Source organism: Crinia signifera, chromosome 4 (genome assembly GCF_055691185.1).
Source record: "Crinia signifera chromosome 4, ASM5569118v1, whole genome shotgun sequence".
NCBI lineage: Eukaryota > Metazoa > Chordata > Amphibia > Anura > Myobatrachidae > Crinia > Crinia signifera.
In genome coordinates, this window is record NC_139220.1 from 198,980,334 (window position 1) to 199,001,135 (window position 20,802).

A 20,802-nucleotide genomic window follows, 5' to 3' on the forward strand; every position below is an offset into this window, starting at 1 on the left:
TTCCTCACGTACTCACCCTACCTCATTACCTCACCTGTGCTCCTGTCCTGTTCTTCCCTTCCTCTACTTTATCTTCAGTCTCCTTGACAATTTTGACACCTACTTCTGAACTGATGCTGATTTTAGTTCTACCAGCTATACCCCTATTTATACTGTATCTTTCAACACACCCTGTACGTTACCTTGTAATTTGTTTTTTTTGTTTGCTATGTACGGCGCTGCGGACACTTTGCGGCGCCTTATAAATAAACGTACTACTACTACTACTACTTTATGGAACAATTTGGAACAGTAATTCTCCTAGACACCCATTATCTACTCCTCCACTTGAATTTAGATTCTGATGAGGAGGGTGTTTGTGTAGAGGATGCCCTTTGGGATCAGAAAGAAGAAGTTTAAGCTGCTGTCCCTGGCATTGAGGGTTTAATCTCTGCGGTTAAGCAGGCCTTTGACTTGTCAGAGGAGGATAGGGTACCTGCACATTGTGTTTTTAAGAAAGTTTGCAGGGATACTGTGACGTTTCCCTTGGATGAGGGCATGGTTTCATTGCTGGATGAAGCATGGAAAGCCCCTTACAAGAAGCTCCTTATGTCCAAAAGGTTTCCTAACATGCACCCAATGCCGGAGGATCACGTGAAATTATGGGAAAAGGTCCCCTTAGTAAATGCACCTGTGGCCAGGTTATCTAAAGCCACGGCATTACCCATTCAAGGCGGTGCGGCTTTAAGGATCCAGTGGACAAAAAGGTGGAAGGATGCCTTTAAGGCGGTATTTGAAGGGATGGGTTTTACACTTCACCCTATTATTGCCTCTGCTTGGGTATCCAAGGCTATGATTAAGTGGGCTGAGGCCTTAGGAAGTAAGCTACAGCCAGATTCTGAAGCTTTTACACTGGCTGAAAAGCTTAGATGTGCCGTGGAATGTGTGAGGCTTAAAGCTTGGTAAGCAGGCAGTGAATCCGAGGAGGAGGAGGAGCTTCCTTCCCACTACATCAAAACAACCAGGAACCAAGTTTGGGGGTCTATAAGCCATCCTTTTCCTTATACTTTCGGGGGTGCATCTAACAAGACAGGCAGGAAGAGGAAGTTTTCCAGACCGTAATGGGAAGGCACCCAGATCCCGTTTCGGGGCCTTCGCTAAGAAACCTGTGCCCAAAGAAGAAAAGTCCTCTGCATGACGTGGCGGAGACTCCATGTTCTGGGCTCAGAGTGGGGGGGGATCACCTCCTGCAGCTTCGGGAAAGGTGGAGAGATTCCACTAAGGACCCCTGGGTTTATTCCATCATTTCACAGGGTTACAAGATAAATCTCAGGGGGTCTCCTCCAAGAAGATTTCTCCCCACGCCTTTACTGTGGGAAGTGCCTTGGGATGTAGGAGGGTCCTATACTGTACTTCTGATATATAGGACCCTCCTACATCCCAAGGTTAGCTGTGTCACCAGACGGACTCAGAGAAATTGGTTCGAAGATGTGAGATTTGAAGAAGAGTGAGGAGTCCAGCTTAACTCAAAGGCATTACAACTGCTACTTTATATGTCTCTCAGAAACACACCTTACTGGAGCTTAAAGACACACCTTACTAGCTCTTGAAAAACCATGGTTGGGGTGGATGTTCCACTGGGTGTGGTATATGATCCTGACTGGCCGGACTCAGACAGTATGGCAAGCGCAACAAAGCCCCTTGCGGGGTGGCTGCGCTCGCCATGCTGTGGGCACGGTGGCTTGCCACCTATTCTATTCTCCTTTTATGGGGGTCGTGGACCCCCACAAGGGAGAATAGCCAGTGGCCATCGGGACCCTGAGTGTAGGGGTTTTGACTGTCGGGATCCCGTCCGGCACCCGTTCCACTCTACCTTCTCACATAATGCTAGGGGAGTTTCAGTTTTGGTTAAAAAGTCTTCGTTTTCAGGTGGAACACAGCCAGCTAGATGGATACGGTCAATATGTATTTTTTAGAGCTTTCAATAACTTGATAACCTATTGCAATTATAGGAGACTACCTACGGGCAGTGTCCCTCTGTGTTTCTTCCTTTTCACCTGACCTCTATGCAAAATAAATTACCTCAAAGCGAGGCCTTAAAAGGACAACCCTTGTGTGAGCCTGTATTCCTTCTACTAACTCTGCAAGGAAAAAGAAGAACCTGTGTGGTGGGGCAATTAACATTAGCGACCCCGGTGAGTGCATTACATCTCACCTACTGAGCAGGGTGTTACAGGTGTACTACACAGAATCTTAGGAGACTATTTTGGGAAAGGGATGTGAGTGGTGGTGTCCTTGAATGCTGCCAAGGCCTTCAATTCAGTGGAGTGGGAATATATTTGAAAGCTCAATTTACTTTTGGCCCTAGGTTTCTTCAGTGGATTTAATTATTATACCCCGTCCCGGTGGCTCGTATGTCTGTTAATGTTCAGTACAGAAATTGGGCAGTATTACAGAGCGTCATAGTCAAGGGTATTTAAAAAAAATAAAATTAAATTATGGGGAGACAAGGGTGTGCTTGACCTGGTACCCTCTCTTTAGTCAGTCGTTATACACTGACAGCATGCTGCTATACACCGTATAATAAACTTGGTTCTGCTTATAACTATTGGTATCCTCTTTAGCTTTGTCTATTAATGTAGGAACCAAAGACGACTACATATTGAAATGGATGACCCAGTATGTATAGTTGTGCCTACCAGACTCGGTACCAGGAAAGTAGAGGAAAGGAAATGGTAGCACTCACTGTTGTTTAATCTCATCACTTTTCACAAAAGCTACTTCTACTGGATAAATTGCTAAATTTAGTCCTTTTAAAAAATGTATAAACTTTTTATTTAGCTGTAATTATTATGAGTTTGCTTTTTAGGAAAGTGTTGGTCACTAACTAGTACAGTACATACATGGAGATATGATATTTTCTTGTATAAACCTACCTGCAATTGAGGTAAAAATCTATCTGTTAGGGTGGTAATGTTATAAGGGTGGACCCTATATGGCTGACACAAGCAAGGGTTAACATGCTATTTATCATGGTTTTATTTGTGTAGATTTCCCCACATGAGTGTACCTCGCGTGGCTGCCAAGTTTTGGTACATTTTAAAGCTCCCATTCGGAATTCACTTGGATGATAATGTATGAAGTAAAAAAAAAAAAAACCTTGTATGGTTGTAACAGGTATCACATAAAGTGGTTTAGTAACTAGCATAATATCCACTTGCCTACTCTGATCATCTACTCTGATCATCTGTTTACTTTAGGTTCAATATTATTTAATCTTTATATAACCTATATAAAGGTATGCGGTAATATAGTCAACATTTATTTGATAAAGCTGCTTGTTGGGATGCAGCGAAACGTGTTAAGAACCGCCAAACCTGCACCCCCTCTTTCCCCAGTGTGTGACCTATTAATCTGCACCCTCTCTTTCCCCAGTGTGTGACCTATTCGTCTGAACCAACCCCTGGACTGAGCAGTTTATCGCACAAACCAGCGATTTGGAGCCTTTCCACCTTGGTAGAAGTGAATATTATCCTTCACCACTTAATCGAACCTAGGGATGACATATAAACATAATTAAACAACTTAATATTTTGCTTCTAAAATATCTAATGCTCTAGGATGCCATGTCTAAAAGAATTTTTTAAACCCACTGGCTATATGCTGTTGCCCCACAAGTTATTCACACTTTGCAACTGCTCGGACTTGCACAATTTTATTTGCAGCTCCATAGAGCTGCAGCTGTGAATGCTGACATGGTCAATGTATGACAACACAATGTACCGAAATTCCTATAACACTACTTGAAAAGAAGCTTGTAATGAGTTGATATATAAACATTTAATATAGCCATGTACTGTATTATTAAAACTCGGGTAGGAAGACTTTAAAATAGTAACATTATCTTTAGTAGAAGGAAGCAGACTCAGAGGCAGAACTCTGGGAGGCAATGGAGTCATCTGCCGCCGGGCTCCTGCTCTCAAGGGGGCACTTCTCCACCACTGCCAGTTTAAATCCATTAATTGAAAGCCATCAAAATCGCTTCTGTGGCTGAGTTCTGAAATATATATGTGTTCTCCCTCTCTGTATATACAGTATATAATATATATTTCATAACAGACTATATATATTTTGAATAACGGTGTGTGTGTGTGTGGGGGGGGGCACCAATATTCATCTTGCCTCCGGGCAACTGGGACGAACTTACGCCACTGAGCAGACTAATAACTCTTATACAGGAGAGGAAGACAGATAACAGAAGAGCCCGCCTCCCGCAGCAGCTAGTATACGGGGACAGCTGTTTGCGGTGTTATACCATACAATACAGCTAAGGGCACATATGGAAAATGAGGGGCACGTCCCATCCAATACATATCGCAGCGTGTAACATTATCCTAGCGCAAAAGTACTTGTCTCGGTAGATTTACTAAGCGGTGGTTCTGACCGAGGGATTTCAAATGATGATAATAATAAGCACAGACCCGGCAGCTCGATTGCTTTGGAAGCAATGAAGAATGAATGAAGGCATATTTGTATCCCGCCGCCAGAAGAACAGATACGCTGTCGCTTATTGACATCTACCAAGCCCAGAACTCCGTTGGATCCTCTTGAACATGCAGCTTGGTGCCACTGCCTGCCTGCCCAATACTAATATGGCGGCAAATGAACGACCCGCGTTAGCACCGCCTCACTATAACTCCTCCCCCTGGCGACCATGGCTGATTTCCGAGCTACAGATTGTGAGCGGAAGTTACCAGATTGATGCGCTCTGCAATGGATTGGTGCCGCCTGCTCCCTGTGCTGAGCCTGAGCAGTAGCGAGGAAAGGAAAGGCCAAGATGGCGTCGGGAGGGAGAGCGCGGACGGGGCCGTGCGGGTAGCCGGGAGACGGAGGCTGCTGCGCGGGTGATGGGATCCCGGATAAGCCGGGATGTGTGAGAGCTACTCGCGCTCGCTGCTGCGAGTGTCGGTGGCGCAGATCTGCCAGTCCCTGGGCTGGGACTCCGTGCAGGTGACCGCCTGCGACCTGCTCACCGATGTCCTGCACCGGTACCTGCAGCAGCTGTGTCGAGGAGCCCATCGCTACTCCGAGCTGTGTGAGTACCCTACGCTGTGTGTCTGGCAGGTGTGTGTGTGTGTGCATAGGGAGGGCATTGGTCACCATAGCCCTGCACTCGCTGTGACAGTGTGCAATCCCTGGCTACCTGCAATCCCTGGCTACCATATCACTGCACAGTCACACAACACTGATCGCTCAGGTGGACGGTCCTGGACGTATTTATTGTTATTGCTGATCACATGTACAAAGTGGCCCAGGGGCCTTATATTGCTTCTGCCACTGTACAAACAAGCATATTTAAGATCTAAATAAGCATCTTATGATGATCAGGAACGTAAAGGTGCAGGGCATCTAAAGTGGCTTGTGATGCTAACTGCTGTACACTGCTTTGGAAGACACACTGGCAAAACCGGAAATAGCGCAGACTTTATAGGTTGCATTTAGTTTCCGATGTACAAGATATTTTGAAAATGTGATGGTACAACTTCTGAACCATACAGGCCTGGAATTGCCAGGAAAAGAAACCAAATGTCTGGTTATGAGATATATGTAATGCATCTTTATACTAGAACAAGATCCTAGTAGCCTTATAGCTTGATGCAACGTTTTGCACCTAACATGAAGTTGCTAAGATCCATGCTTGGATACAGTATAGAGATGTTTAACATATTATCTGGCATGGAGATGTGTACCCAGCATAAAGTGTTTTTTTAACAATATACTCTATGATGTTGATAAATAGAATGGTGTGTATCTTATTCATAAGTAATAACACCAGCTGACTGGTCACTTCACTTCAAGTTTACAGACACTTGTTTACTGTTTTCAGATCATGGTGGGGAAAAATGCAACAGAGTTGCAGCATTAGCTTGGCAGCTTTATAGTGTTTCACATGCCGTTTGTGAATAAACATTATCAATGTGTTTAATCGGGATATTAAATTGAGTGTTTTCAGGAAGATTCCACTGCGGTGAAGTGTGGCATTGATTCATTGGAGAAGCCTTGTCTGAATTTCCTCACATATTCTATAGTGTAAATGTCAACTTTCGTTTTAATTTAATCTGTGTGATTCATAGCAGAAGTACATGCACTTAGCCAGAATTAAAGCAAGCAGCAGTAAACAGCCACAGAAGCTACCTCCTTGTATCTTCATCTTGTGCAAAATGTGTTTTTTAACTTTGTAAAGGTAACACAGGTCTGATTTGGGCAAATTTCACCTGATTCTGACAGTTCAGGCTCGATTTTATATTGGGTAAAACTGGACCCAATCAGTGGTGTTTGACATGTATTTTGATTCGGTAGATCATGAGTGCAGCATGTATGATGAATTTTATGCATCAGTGTACATCGCAGGTGCTTTTACTACCTGCGATGTGTTGCATCCGATCTTCCTTGAAGTCCGTTGGCAGCTCCCTGGGAGTCCTTTTTACATGCGATTAAATTGCATGCAATTTATCGTATATATAAGATGGAACATCATGTGCCAAATTCTATGGAGCCTTCCCAGGAAGCTGCCAGGGAAGTTGAAGGGAAATCAGGTCCGACTTGTCCTTCGGACAAGTCAGACCTGTGTCTGGGGGTTCTTAAGGCATCAATCCACTTTGGTTCAAGTTTGGTCCTGTTATCCGTACTCACTCCAAATTACATTTGCAATCAAATTCAAAAATCTCATTGATTTTTGTGCCTGAAATATGTTATTGTGCAGCCTTCCCTGAGCAAGTGTAAAGGGGTGTGGATTATTGAGTCGACATGAGTTTTTCACATGTGACCTTTTTTTTCTTTTGTGGAGATAATGCCAACCCTATGCATTATTGCCACTTCCTTGCATTCACCACCCAGGTCATATCATTGCAGTGCTACCCCTTAACTGATCCTGTACTGTATATAAAGGCCCATACACACTGGGCGACTTTGAGCTGAAAGTCCTGAAAAGAGCCTGTTTAAGCGGCTTTGAGCTCAAAGCCGCCCAATGTGTATGCCCCGGCGATGAGCGCTGCTACGTGCTCCCACATAATTGCCAGGAAAGCTGTTCATCTGCTGGCAATACCAGCAGATGAGCGGCTTTGAGGACTGCTTTGCATAGCATTGCACTATGTAAAGCCACCCACCCCCTGCTGTCGGCGCTGGGCAGGGGTAAAGCAGCTCTGTGTGTATGCACTGAGTGGTTTTCCCCCCAGCGATGAAAAGGATCATCGCTGTCCATACACGCTGGGCAAAATCGCCCAGTGTGTATGGACCTTAACAGTTGATTGTATTCAGCTTCTAGCGCGGCAGCGTGTGGAGTGGACACTCCCCCCCCCCCTTCAGCCCTGAAGTCAATGCGGGACGTCACTTACGGTCTTACAGCAAGGCAGCGCTGCCATTGGTTTCACAGCGCTGCCGATCAGGAAGTGGGCGGGGACATGCTGGACCCGCTGTGTTAGTGTTGGCGCACGGTCTCTACTGGTATATAGCGGCGCATGAAGCCACCAACAGCAGGTATGACACTCGCAGTGACCGCCCTTCCCACCTCATTTGGTTGCTGGGTATGGGGGCTGTATAGTGTCTATGTCCAGCAGAGGCGTTGGGAGGGCGGAGCCACCGGAGCTCACTCCTCCCCTCCGCAAATGATCCATGGAAGTTTCTACACTAACGTAACGGCGGCAGCGTGTGCCGACGCCTGCCTCCTGCCCGGCGCCTGCCTCCTGCCCGGCTGCTGCTCGGTCTGGCTTCCGGGCAGCGCAGCAGCACTCCAGAGTCACCAGCCTTAAGGAGAAGGATTTCTGCTGCCGCCCTGTTATCTACAGTATCTATTGGTCCATGGTGGATTTGTTTTTATTTTTTTACTTTTACAGCTAATTTATGTTCGTAAACATAGTAATAAACGAGGTTTGGGGGATTTGTGGGGCCAGGGGGTTGGGGAAGGGGTAGATTCCATTACAGTGTATTATATAGCGCAGCAGATTCCATTACAGTGTATTATATAGCGCAGCAGATTCCGTTACAGCGTCTTATATAGTGCAGCAGATCCCGTTACAGTGTCTTATATATAGATCAGCAGATCCCGTTACAGTGTCTTATATAGCGCAGCAGACTCCGTTACAGCGTCTTATATAGTGCAGCAGATCCCGTTACAGTGTCTTATATATAGCGCAGCAGATCCCATTACAGTGTCTTATATATAGCGCGGCAGACTCCGTTACAGCGTCTTATATAGTGCAGCAGATTCCGTTACAGCGTCTTATATAGCGCTGCAGATTCCGTTACAGCGCCTTATATATCGCTGCAGATTCCCTTACAGCGTCTTATATAGTGCAGCAGATTGCGTTACAGCGTCTTATATAGCGCAGCAGATTGCGTTACAGCGTCTTATGTAGCGCAGCAGATTGCGTTACAGTGTCTTATATAGCGCAGCAGATTGCGTTACATCATCTTATATAGCACAGCAGATTACTTTACAGCGTCTTATATAGTGCAGCAGATTCCGTTACAGCGTCTTATATAGCACGGCAGATTCCCTTACAGCGTCTTATATAGCGCAGCAGATTCCGTTACAGCGTCTTATATAGCGCAGCAGATTGCGTTACAGTGTCTTATGTAGCGCAGCAGATTGCGTTAGTGTCTTATGTAGCGCAGCAGATTGCGTTACAGTGTCTTATATAGAGCAGCAGATTCCGTTACAGTGTCTTATATAGCGCAGCAGATTCCGTTAGAGTCTTATATATTTCAAATGTAACATGCCAACACATGTTAGCCATGCCCCCAATTCATTACCGGGAGGAGGGGCGCAAATTATGCCCTTGCTCCGGACACCATGGCACCTAGCTACACTGCTGATGCCCAGCTGCGGTCGGCCGGGCACATGACCGTAGTATGCCCGCAGCCTTGTATCTGTTGCACTGGCGGCCACACAATTATATGGGCGCTCGTCAGCTGTTGATTGGCTACAGATACCATTGTGTCCTGCTGCATACCTCCCAACATGGCCCTCTCCAGGAGCATTCTGTCCCTCCTTGAGAGGGTCATGTTGGGAGGTATGCTGCTGGGACTTGTAGTTCTCCAGAAGATGACATGTCAGAGGTTGACAACTGCTGCTTTTCCATCAGCACATGCCTACTCTTATGGTACAGCTGGCCATTTACTGCAGCTATTGCTGTAGATGCAGGATACCTACCTGACCCCACCATCCTATAAAAAAGGTGAATGCTGCTTCAATGGGGGGGAATTCATGTGTTGTGTGTGCCTGTGGCCTCTAGATGGTGCCTGATGGAGTGGACAGCCATAGGTGCTGATATGACAGGGTCTGGGTTAGGTTAGTCCAGTGGTTCCCAAACTCACTCCTTTAAGACACCCTGATGGTCCATGTTTTATTGATATCAATTCTTATGGATCAAATTAACTTAGGAAATAACTAGTTACATCAAATTAATTTAGGTAATAGTTAAGCCACCTGTGCTCAAGCATTTATATCCTAAAGACCATATAGCATAAATGTGCTGATGGTGTGACGCTCCAGTGTCACAAGATGGTTATATAGCATAAATGTGCTGATGGCGTGACGCTCCGGTGTCACAAGATGGGTTATATGGCATAAATGTGCTGATGGTGTGACGCTCTGGTGTCACAATATGGGTTATATAGCATAAATGTGCTGATGGTGTGACGCTCAGGTGTCACAAGATGGTTATATAGCATAAATGTGCTGATGGTGTGACGCTCAGGTGTCCCAAGATGGTTATATAGCATAAATGTGCTGATGGTGTGACGCTCAGGTGTCACAAGATGGTTATATAGCATAAATGTGCTGATGGTGTGACGCTCCGGTGTCACAGGATGGGTTATATAGCATAAATGTGCTGATGGTGTGACGCTCAGGTGTCACAAGATGGTTATATAGCATAAATGTGCTGATGGTGTGACGCTCCGGTGTCACAGGATGGGTTATATAGCATAAATGTGCTGATGGTGTGACGCTTAGGTGTCACAAGATGGGTTATACAGCATAAATGTGCTGATGGGCTGATGGTGCGACGCTTAGGTGTCACAAGGTGGTTATATAGCATAAATGTGCTGATGGTGTGACGCTCAGGTGTCACAAGATGGTTATATAGCATAAATGTGCTGATGGTGTGACGCTCAGGTGTCACAAGATGGTTATATAGCAAAAATGTGCTGATGGTGTGACGCTCAGGTGTCACAAGATGGTTATATATTATAAATGTGCTGATGGTGTGACGCTCCGGTGTCACAAGATGGTTATATAGCATAAATGTGCTGATGGTGTGACGCTCAGGTGTCACAAGATGGTTATATAGCATAAATGTGCTGATGGTGTGACGCTCCGGTGTCACAGGATGGATTATATAGCATAAATGTGCTGATGGTGTGACGCTCCGGTGTCACAAGGGGCCTTATTTTGGTTCATTCTTTATGACAAAATCCTTCTTAGATGGGCAAAACCATGTGCACTGCAGGTGGGGCAGATGTAACATGTGCAGAGAGAATTAGATTTGGGTGGGGTTTTACTTCAAAGTGAGATCTATATTGCAGTGTAAAAATCATGCAGTCAGTATTTTACCTGCACAGAAACAAAATTACTCACCCAAATCTAATTCTCTCTGCACATGTTACATCTGCCCCCCCTGCAGTGCACATGGTTTTGTCCATCTAAGAAGGATTTTGTCAGAAAGAATGAACCAAAATAAGGCCCAAGATGGTTATTATAGCATAAATGTGCTGATGGTGTGACGCTCCGGTGTCACAGGATGGTTATATAGCATAAATGTGCTGTGGTGTGACGCTCAGGTGTCACAAGATGGGTTATATAGCATAAATGTGCCGATGGTGTGACGCTCCGGTGTCACAGGATGGATTATATAGCATAAATGTGCTGATGGTGTGACGCTCCGGTGTCACAGGATGGATTGTATAGCATAAATGTGCTGATGGTGTGACGCTCAGGTGTCACAAGATGGGTAATATAGCCTAAATGTGCCGATGGTGTGACGCTCCGGTGTCACAGGATGGATTATATAGCATAAATGTGCTGATGGTGTGACGCTCAGTTGTCACAAGATGGGTAATATAGCCTAAATGTGCTGATGGTGTGACGCTCAGGTGTCACAAGATGGGTTATATAGCATAAATGTGCTGATGGTGCGACGCTCCGGTGTCACAAGGTGGATTATATACTGTAGCATAAACATGCTGATGGTTTGTAGCTCAGGTGTCACCATTTTGACCTTTTAAATTAAAATGTGCCCTCGTGATTGAAAAATGTGCCCTCGCGATTGAAAAATGTGCCCTTCCCGTGGTCAGCACCCTGCCCTAAAAAATTTCTAGAGTGAACACTAAGCATGGTATTCATTCTAGCACACTCTGGTCAGTGCTTATATACAGAAAAGTGTTCTAAAAGCATCGGAGTAGAGAGTGACACCCCAGGCAGGAAAGAGGAACTGCACAGGCTTTGACAAGTGCACAATGCTGAACACTATTGGTATCTTATCGATTTCAGATAGGGTTTCACAGGGTCAGGGTTTTTTGGGTTTTGTACAGATTTGTCTTGTGTTTTATCAAAAGTGGTGGCTCTTGCGTATGTGGAGGAGCGGGCTGATGTGGTGTGTGTGTGTGTGTGTGTGTATATATCCATTATGTCACCAAACACACAATATCGATCTGCCAGACATGTTATGTAGAAACATAGAATTTGAAGGTAGATTAGATAAATTTAGCCAGGTGTTCTAAGGTGGTGGTTATTAGGGTTAGGGCAGGGGTTCCCAAACTTTGTGGAATCACGGCACCCCAGAGTATCAGATCGTTTTTCATGGCACCCCTAGACCAAAAGTTTCTCATTAAGAAAGTCAGAAAAAATATTAAGTTAATACATTTGTGTTTATATCTCATCCTTAGGGTCAGTTATGTGGTAATTATCAGGATTCACCTCTGTTTGTCCACAATTTGGCTATTACTTTGGCCATAAACAACTTAAATTTGATCATGGACCACCAATCCAGGGCACCCCTGCAAGTCCCTCAAGGCACCCCAGGGTGCCACGGCACACAGTTTGGGAACCACTGGGTTAGGGTATTAGACTAGTCTGTTTTCCCATGCAGCATTACATTGTCATTATCCCCTCCATTCTTTCTCTGCACCGTCTCATTTACCAAATTCATTCCCCTTATAACAGTATTTCAATTGTTACCATCTTCTGTATGTACAACATCATAACAGTTTTCTTTCTGTATTTTTGACTGACTGTTTTTTTTGGTTTTACATAATTTTAAACAAAGACATGGCACACTTTCTCTACTAGTACTCAAGGGACTTATTGGGGATGGTTAAGGTATTATGGTATTAGGATTAATGTTTGGATTATTTGTGTTTGCTGTTAAAATAAGGAGGTGGGTTAAGAGCAAGTCTGCATTGACCATTACACCTGGTACACCGCATAGAGAGCCAAGCTTTGAGGATGCTGTCACAGACTGAAATAAGTACTTTCCTGTTAATGCCCATCCTACTACCTCCATGAACCTGGGGCTCTTTCACTCCTGCTCAATGGGCAGCTGCTTCCACCGGGACTCCTACAAAATACTGATTAACTTCGCTTCACCCTATATAGTCACCAGGCTAAGATTGCAATTGCGGCATTTTATAATGTTCTTTTCCTGTGGTTTTAAAGTGATCTATATGTGCAAAGCAGACAACTGACAACATGTGCAGTTATTTGTCAAAGCAATCTGAGGGGTAGATTTATCACACTGCGCTATGGGGCATATGCGCTATCCCTGTGCGCTAAAGCAGGGGATAGCGCTTCCCCCTCATCTATCAAACCCGCTGTGCGGGTGCTGTAACGGCGGTGCTATGGGGAAGGAGGGATAACGTTATATACGTTATCTAACTGGGCGCCGCCTAATATACCTTATTTATTAATTAACTGGATGGCCGCTCGCTCCTCTGTTATTCGTATGTGCATAGAATTATCTGGTGCTGCGGGGCTCTCCTGCTTTTTTCTTCGCTGCTTGCTGGTCTCCGGCGTCTGCAAATTCAAACTGCGCATGTGCCGGGTACACAGCATCCCCGGCGAACATTACCCGGCGCATGCGCAGTTTGAATTTGCAGACGCCGGAGACCAGCAAGCGGAAAACTGCGCATGCACCGGGTACACAACTCGAGACCAAGGTATCCGGCGCATGCGCAAAAGACGCCGCCGGACACCAACGCATTATTCGTTATGGGAGGGAGCGTATCCCCGGCAAGAGGGGATAACGCACTCACATAACGTGCAGCCACACAATAATAAAAATGGGCAAAAGTCAGGTTCTCTTCACCACGATAAAGTGGTGAAGCGAACCTGCGCCCTTAAGGATCGGTAAGGAAATATTAATAAATCTACCCCTGAGTGTGAAGAGGCAACCACTACTCATTGCAAGATGTGTTTAACATCACAGTGGACAGCGTGCTAACAGTCATAATACCGATGCTGGCATCTTAACTTGCGGCCTTAAGAATGGCACAGAATCATGACAGTGATAAGGGTGCTTTCGCCAGGATCCAAACTGCTGGTCTGCTGAAATTAATTTGTGGGTGAGGGCTGCGGCTATATCAAGATATTGTTGACCGTCAAAAGGTCGACACCAAGTGTTCAACATGCATATGAAAGGTCAACAGAGGTGAACATCGACAGGTTAAAAAAAAAAAAAAGTAAACACAAAATAGTCTACATATTTTTGGGGCCAAATCTTGTATATTTAATTCTCAGCGACCATATTGCCAGCAATATTGCACAGTGTGTACACGGCTTTAGTTCCTATTCACACTAGAGGTCAATGTGAATAGTAAATTAAGCAAATGTTGGAAGAAAAAACAAACATAATTGTTGTACAGGTTTACCTATTGACTTAAAACCCATACATGGTATAAACAATGAACAATATAAACAGGTGGGGGAACATGTACAGTCATACAGAGTTATTCCGATGGGAAACTGTGTTAGATTATGTGCAAAGGGTTATGGCACGACTAGACAGTGAGGAGTTCACTTGTCGACAGGTGAACCGCTTGAGGGAAGAAACTTTTTAGGCTTCTGGTGGGAATAGCCCTGTAGCGTCTGCCTGATGGCAGCAGGTTAAACAAGCCATGGCCAGGATGTAGTTGGTCCTTGAAGATCTGTCCTGATTATCTTCTCCGCAGTTCTGACTTCCTTTTGGAGTCTGCATTTGCATAACCTCGTTAGTCCATTTCTTAACGGTCTTGACGACAGGGTTAGCCGCTCTCAACTTTTGCATATAGGTAGGGAGTAGGTGGATGAGGCAGTGGTCAGATAGTCTGAGTGCAGCACAGGGATTGACCGGAAGGCAGACTTAAGGGTGGTGTAGCAGTGGTCAAGGGTACGCCCCCCTTCCCTGGTGGGGCACGTGACTTGTTGTTTGAACTTTGGTAGCTCCTGGCTTAGATTAGTTCTAAGTCACCCAGCACTATGATAAGAGAGCCCGGGTGTGGTGCAGGGCTTCCTTTGAATTCCCGGGGGGAACAGAAGGGTTTGCAGTTGATACATAGCATCTCCAGGTGAGGGCTGCATGATTTGCCTATGATTGTGACATTGGTGCACTACCTATCATTATCCTGCTCGTTGCCAGGGGTTAACCTGCTTGTTGCCAAGGGGTTTAAAATGCACACCCAGTATTAATAATATTGAGGTGCAGGGTCCCGTATGTAGGGTGTCCGGATCTCCAAGACATACTCCCGCCCACATCCCATTGCACATACATTTTTAGCTAGATCGCATTGCACGCAAATCGCATGCAATGTGATCTAGTCCATAACGCAAACAATTATTGCTTAAAGGTGCCCATACATGGTACAAATTGCTGAAATGTGCAGAGTGATAAGTGGCACATTACTTTGAATCTAATTCCCACATATATGTAAACACATATAGAGTACCATTTGGTTAACATGGCTTTGGGGAAGCAAAAAATAAAAATAAAAACTACAATCCAATTGGTTTTCTAAAGTGATATGAAATCTAAAAAAAAAGAGGAAATCCTGGGTTTAACCCTTCTATTTATGAACATAAGTTTATACTAAGGCCTGGTACACACCAGAACGATCCTGATTGTTAGTAGATCGTTAGCAGATTGTGTGATGGTCGCATGATCTGTTGGAGCACACGATCTGCTAACGATCTGCATCCAATCTGATCCCAATCCGATCTGAGTCTGTATCCAGTTGAATGGATCTTTTACAGATCCGACTTGCAGCAGGTAGGATCTGTAAAACGACCAAACGACAGCGGGGACGCGCATTGGATTGGAATTGGACATAAACATGCCCAATCTACATACAATCTACATACAATCTGCATCCAATCGGTCGGAATTGGATCCAGATTGATGGAAATGAGCCCTAATCGTTCTGGTGTGTACCCCCCCTAACAATAAAAGAGCATTGTTCCTGTTTTAGTCCAAGTTGGCATACTTTTTGTCCCGATCTGCTGAGTTAAAGCTGATAAGACTATTGGCATCAATGCAGTTTCAAAGAACTGTTCTAGTGGCCACTATATTGACAGGATGCAGAGAAGGTGACAGTGTATTTTTTTTGCTATTACATTTAACAAGTCACAACATCAGACTTTCTATGTAAAGTAGTGGTGAACCTGAGGACTGGATGCTTTTGCATAGTCTGCTTTATGTAGCCTGTTCCTAAGTCCATACAAGCAGAGATACAAGCAGAGATTTTTAGATGTGTTCATAGCAATGCAACTAAAACAACAAATATTGTATACAACAGTGGTTGCCAAACGTTGTGCCTATGACCCTGGGGTGCTGCAAGACTCTTGCAGAGGTGCCTTAGATTGATGGTCTAGGACCAAATCAAATTGGTTATGGTCAAAGTGATAGGCACAACCAGTACTAGTGGCTGCCAATAATAAAAACAAATAGGACAATCATATACAGAGTGTTAACGGTAACATTGTCAACAACATGAAATATTTGAAATACATTTGGATGTAGCTGCAGATAGACCCCAATAAAACCTAAACCTTTAATAAACACTAGCTTCTAAGGGGATGCAGTCAATTTACCTACAATCAAAACCCCGACTGTCAAACTACCGGCAACCATTGACCGACGGTAAAAATACAGAGGAGGTCATAATACAGACATACTTTACCATCCCAGTGGACATGGAGAGGGAATATAATAGTGTGCCAAGCGCAGCACTACGTTTGACTGTCCATGTCGCAACGACATGTGCCGTGAGGCAGAATTTTATGCCCTACCATCCACTAGGGCGTGGAGGGAGTATAAAATAGTATGGGCCTTATTTTGGTTCATTCTTTCTGACCAAATCCTTCTTAGATGGGCAAAACCATGTGCACTGCAGGTGGGCAGATGTTACTTGTGCAGAGAGAATTAGATTTGGGTGGGGTTTTACTTCAAAGTGAGATCTATATTGCAGTGTAAAAATAAAGCAGCCAGTATTTTCCCTGCACAGAAACAAAATTACTCACCCAAATCTAATTCTCTCTGCACATGTTACATCTGCCCCCCTGCAGCGCACATGGTTTTGTCCATCTAAGAAGGATTTTGTCAGAAAGAATGAACCAAAATAAGGCCCTATGCCCGAAGCATGGCGAGTGCAGCGAGGGTACGCGGTACACTCATACTCAATATATATGTCACGGGGGTATCACTAACAATTTTATTCTAACTGTAGCAACGTTTCAATGCCACTTAGGCATTGTCATCAGGCTTGGAATAACAAAATGGTAATGCAAACATACCTTAAATAGACACAGAGTGAAAGATGCCATTGGAAAGGCAGGAACCGTCCGTGCGGCGCTTGCCAATGACGTCGGCGGCAATTGCCGTCTAGCCGTCCTAACGTGCACCCGTCACCATGGTAACTGGAAAAAACAACATACGTGTATAGTGTTCCTTCTAGGAACTAGGGCGGGGGGGTCTGACTGGGCACGCCGACGTCACTATTTTGGGCGTGCCCGGGCCGCCAACGTCACAAAAGGGGCGTGCCCGGGCCGCGACGTGATGAAAAGGGGCGTGCCCGGCCGGCGGAATCACGCAGAGGAGTGGGCGCGGCCGGCGGTGTCATGCACAGGGGTGGGCGCGGCCGGCGGCTTCATGCACAGGGGGCGGACCCGGCCACCCGGAAGGCTGTAAACTGCCGGGGAAGTGCCGGGCATCGCTATGTACAGCGGCGCCGGGCTTCCCCGGTCAAAACAGCGGGGACAAAGGCAGGCTGGTTTAGCGGGGCGCTGCCAGAGGGGCAGGGCGCATTTTTCACTTTAAAAATCGGGCAGGGCGCAGCGCCCCGCTAAAACAGCCTAGCGGGAACACTACATGTAAAAACAATGTGCTGACATGTATACAGACTATAGCAAGGAAATTACATACAATAGTACTAATAATATACGCACACAATCAGGTTATACATAATGCGCCAACAATGCGCACATGTACATTAATATCTACTGCATGCATGGAGTGGGGGGCGGGTGACGTCACTGAGTGATATCGTGAAAGATATCGGTCAGTGCGCATTCCCTTGATCATTCTCCGGTGGCACCACTGACATAGTTTGTCTGTTTGTCTTCCGGCAGCAAGGGCTGTAGGTAGCTGGAGCCTTTAGTTTATTTTGGAATTGCTCTTTGCCATGTGTGGTGATGGTTCAGCCGTCGGCGCCAGCACAGGTTCTGCAGCATCATTTGTCCACACCCAAACAGGAATAAAACTGCAAGTAAGCAAAATATAAAAGGCCTGTTCATGTATGGTGTTACTGATGTTTTAGAGTTCAAATAACAGTAAATATCTGTCTTAACGCGTTGGAATGTTAATAACAGAACATGGGAGGGCTCAGCTCTCACAGATGTTGGCCTGTTTAGCAGATATTTTGCACATCTCACAATATAGTATGAAGTGGGGATTACATGATACTGAAAATATTTTAACAATATGTGATACATTTAGAAACACTGTTTTTGCATTTGTTTTTGTGTATTTCCCATACTAAAGGTGTGTACACATGCATCGATTTTACTTTTGATTTCCTCAGTTCCACCCCCCTTTCAATATGGCCTTTGGTTTCCATTCCATTTCACATTCAATCTGCACTCTTTTGCATTCGATATTGATTTTGATGTGCTTTCTAGGCACAGTGTACACATTCGAGTTTACGGCACAGTCTATTTTTTGGTACTTGTTTCTTAGCATGGAATGCATCTTATGCATTGCATCGCATGCCATATAGCCGCATGCGATGCGATTTTAAATTGTATAAGCACCCTAATGGGTGTTTTCAATGTTAAATGCACCCCCACTATGAACGCTAACCCAAAGCGTGGCGAGCCCGCGAGGGGCGGCGGTACGTGTCCTCCGACCTTTTCATACCCCCACTCTCCACGTCGAGTTGATTTTAGATAGTGTGGCGAGCGCAGCGAGGTGACGCGTATTACTTTTCCATGTATTCCATGTCCCCTCACGGGGCTCGCCACGCTTCGGGCTCGGTGGCTCGCTGCGCTCACCACACTATCTAAAATCAACTCCACGCCGACGTGGATAGTGGGGGTATGAAAAGGTCGGAGGACGCGTACTGCCGCCCCGAGCGGGCTCGCTGCGCTTGCCACGCTTCGGGTTGGCATTGATACTGGGGGTGCTTTTAACATTGTAAGCACCCATTACGGTGCTTGTACAATTAATAATCTTTTAGGGGGGGCATTTAACATTGAAAACACCCATAAGGGTGCTTATACAATTTAAAATCGTATACCATCACATTGTATGCCATATACAATGGTATACGATTTAAAATTGTATAACATCGGGTGCCATCGCGTCACATCGCATACCATTGTAAGGCTTATGGTATACGATGTGATGGGTGCCGTGCTAGGAAACAAGTACCATTTTTTGTTTCGATATAGAGAAAACGGGAGAGTGCATCATAAAAACCATTCAAATTCAGTTTCGCTTCTCTAAACAAGATCGAATCGAAAACCTGTCAAAATTGAAGCATGTGTACACCACTTAAGAGTTATCTGAGCACTTGTGTAGGAAAGTTGTATAACCAGCAGGATTTTTAATGATGGTTAGTCCTCAGCTTAGTCACAATGATATTTCTTCCCTACAACTTGCTTTAGTGCCTTGCAAATGTGCTTCAGTGTTTATAATAAATGCAGTTAACTGGTGATCATTTAACACCTATTTATTAATGGAAATAACTTTTATGTATTTGTATTTCTTCACCATTAAGAATTCCATGTGCACTTAATGTTAGACATAGTATTTTAAGTTGCATTTTGTCACTAATCTTGGTTTTGTATTGTAGATGGACGGACAGATCCCGTTCTTGACGATGTAGGACAAGCCTTTAAACTAATGGGAGTGAATCTCCTTGAACTGGAAGACTACATTCACAATATTGAACCAGTTACCTTCCCACATCAGATCCCATCCTTTCCTGTCTGCAAGAATAATGTCCTGCAGTTTCCTCCTCCTGGAAGCAAAGATGTTGAGGACCGGAAAGAATATATCCCTGACTACTTACCGCTTATCATCTCTTCTCAGGAAGGTATTGTGCACATCATTTTGATCTTGTCCATTTTAGTTGGTTTAATAGACCTTTAAAAAAGGCTTAATCAAAGTTAAACCTATAAATTGGGAATCACCTTGATACTGGTACAGGTACACCACCGATTCTCTGGCAACCAATGGTCCGGAACCTCCTTTAATCTGGACACATCGTGTTAGTGTTTTTTTTTTTTTTTTATAGACATAGTGGGAGGGTTTATAAGTAGTTGCGAGGGCAATGGGAGTGGGAGGGGTGTTGGGATGCAGGGGTGGGGGTTCGCGCTGCAAGGACTGCTACACGCTGTGGGGACCGATACCCACTGTGGGAGGTGGAATGCCACGTGAGCAGGATACAAGCTGCGGGTAGTGTGGCGGAGGTGAGAGCCGGGCTGCGGGGATCGTGCTGCCGGGTCATGGGGCTTTAAAATGGTATCACTGATAATCCGGCAAATTCGGCAATCCGGCTCAGTGCCGGAATCGACTATGTTGTGTTCAAAGTGAATATGCAACATAACCTGTTATCTAGGGTGCATTTAGAAATCAAATCTGTTCACAATTGTGCCAAGTTTTTGAATTCGCTATTCCATTTATGTTCAGTGTATGGCTGTAAATGATACATTTTTGCAAACAGAAGCAAATTGTGCCCCTCACCACATAATCGAACCTATGAATGTCCTGTAAATACAATTTATTTTTTTTTCTCTAAGTTTGTCCTGCGACTTAGGGTTATCATGTAAAAAAATCTGATACTCTAGGATGCTTTCACTCTCTCAAAAGTTTGAGAGCCACTGGTGTATATAGAAAATTCTCCAGATGTGGTTGGGGAGGAATGGGGGTCCGGCCGGCCAGTGCGCTCTATGGGGGATATTCAATCTCCGTCGAGCATCTCCCGTGGGGGAGATGCTCGACGGGCCCTATTCAATGCGGTCTTCCCCGACAGCATTGAACAGGGTTTTCTCCCAGAACGAGCCCGACATCTCTAGCTGTCGGGCTCGTTCTGCCGAGAACAGCCGGGAAGTGACGAGATGCCGGCTGCATCTCGTCACTTCCCGGCCGCAACTCGACCCGCTGCAGGCGGGACATTGAATCCCGCCTGCGTGTTCTCGGTCGAGCTGACCGAGAACGGGACTGGCTCACGGCAGGCGAGCAAGCTCGCCTGCCGTGATCGGAACATTGAATATCCCCCTATATCTCTCAGGCA

The 20,802-nt window shown here is 45.2% G+C and overlaps 1 protein-coding gene across 2 annotated transcripts in view; it reads left to right on the forward strand.

The window, feature by feature from the left end:
• The first annotated feature begins 4,748 nt into the window (after positions 1-4,748).
• TAF3 (TATA-box binding protein associated factor 3) overlaps positions 4,749-20,802 on the forward strand; it is a 108,273-nt gene continuing 92,219 nt past the window's right edge. The window contains exons 1-2 of one of the 2 annotated variants that reach the window (XM_083183395.1): positions 4,749-5,074; positions 19,360-19,602. In XM_083183395.1, coding sequence (XP_083039521.1) covers positions 4,909-5,074; positions 19,360-19,602 — 409 coding nt within the window. In that variant the 5' untranslated portion in view covers positions 4,749-4,908. The remainder of the gene's footprint in view (positions 5,075-19,359; positions 19,603-20,802) is intronic. The other variant, XM_083183394.1, reaches the window with a different exon arrangement.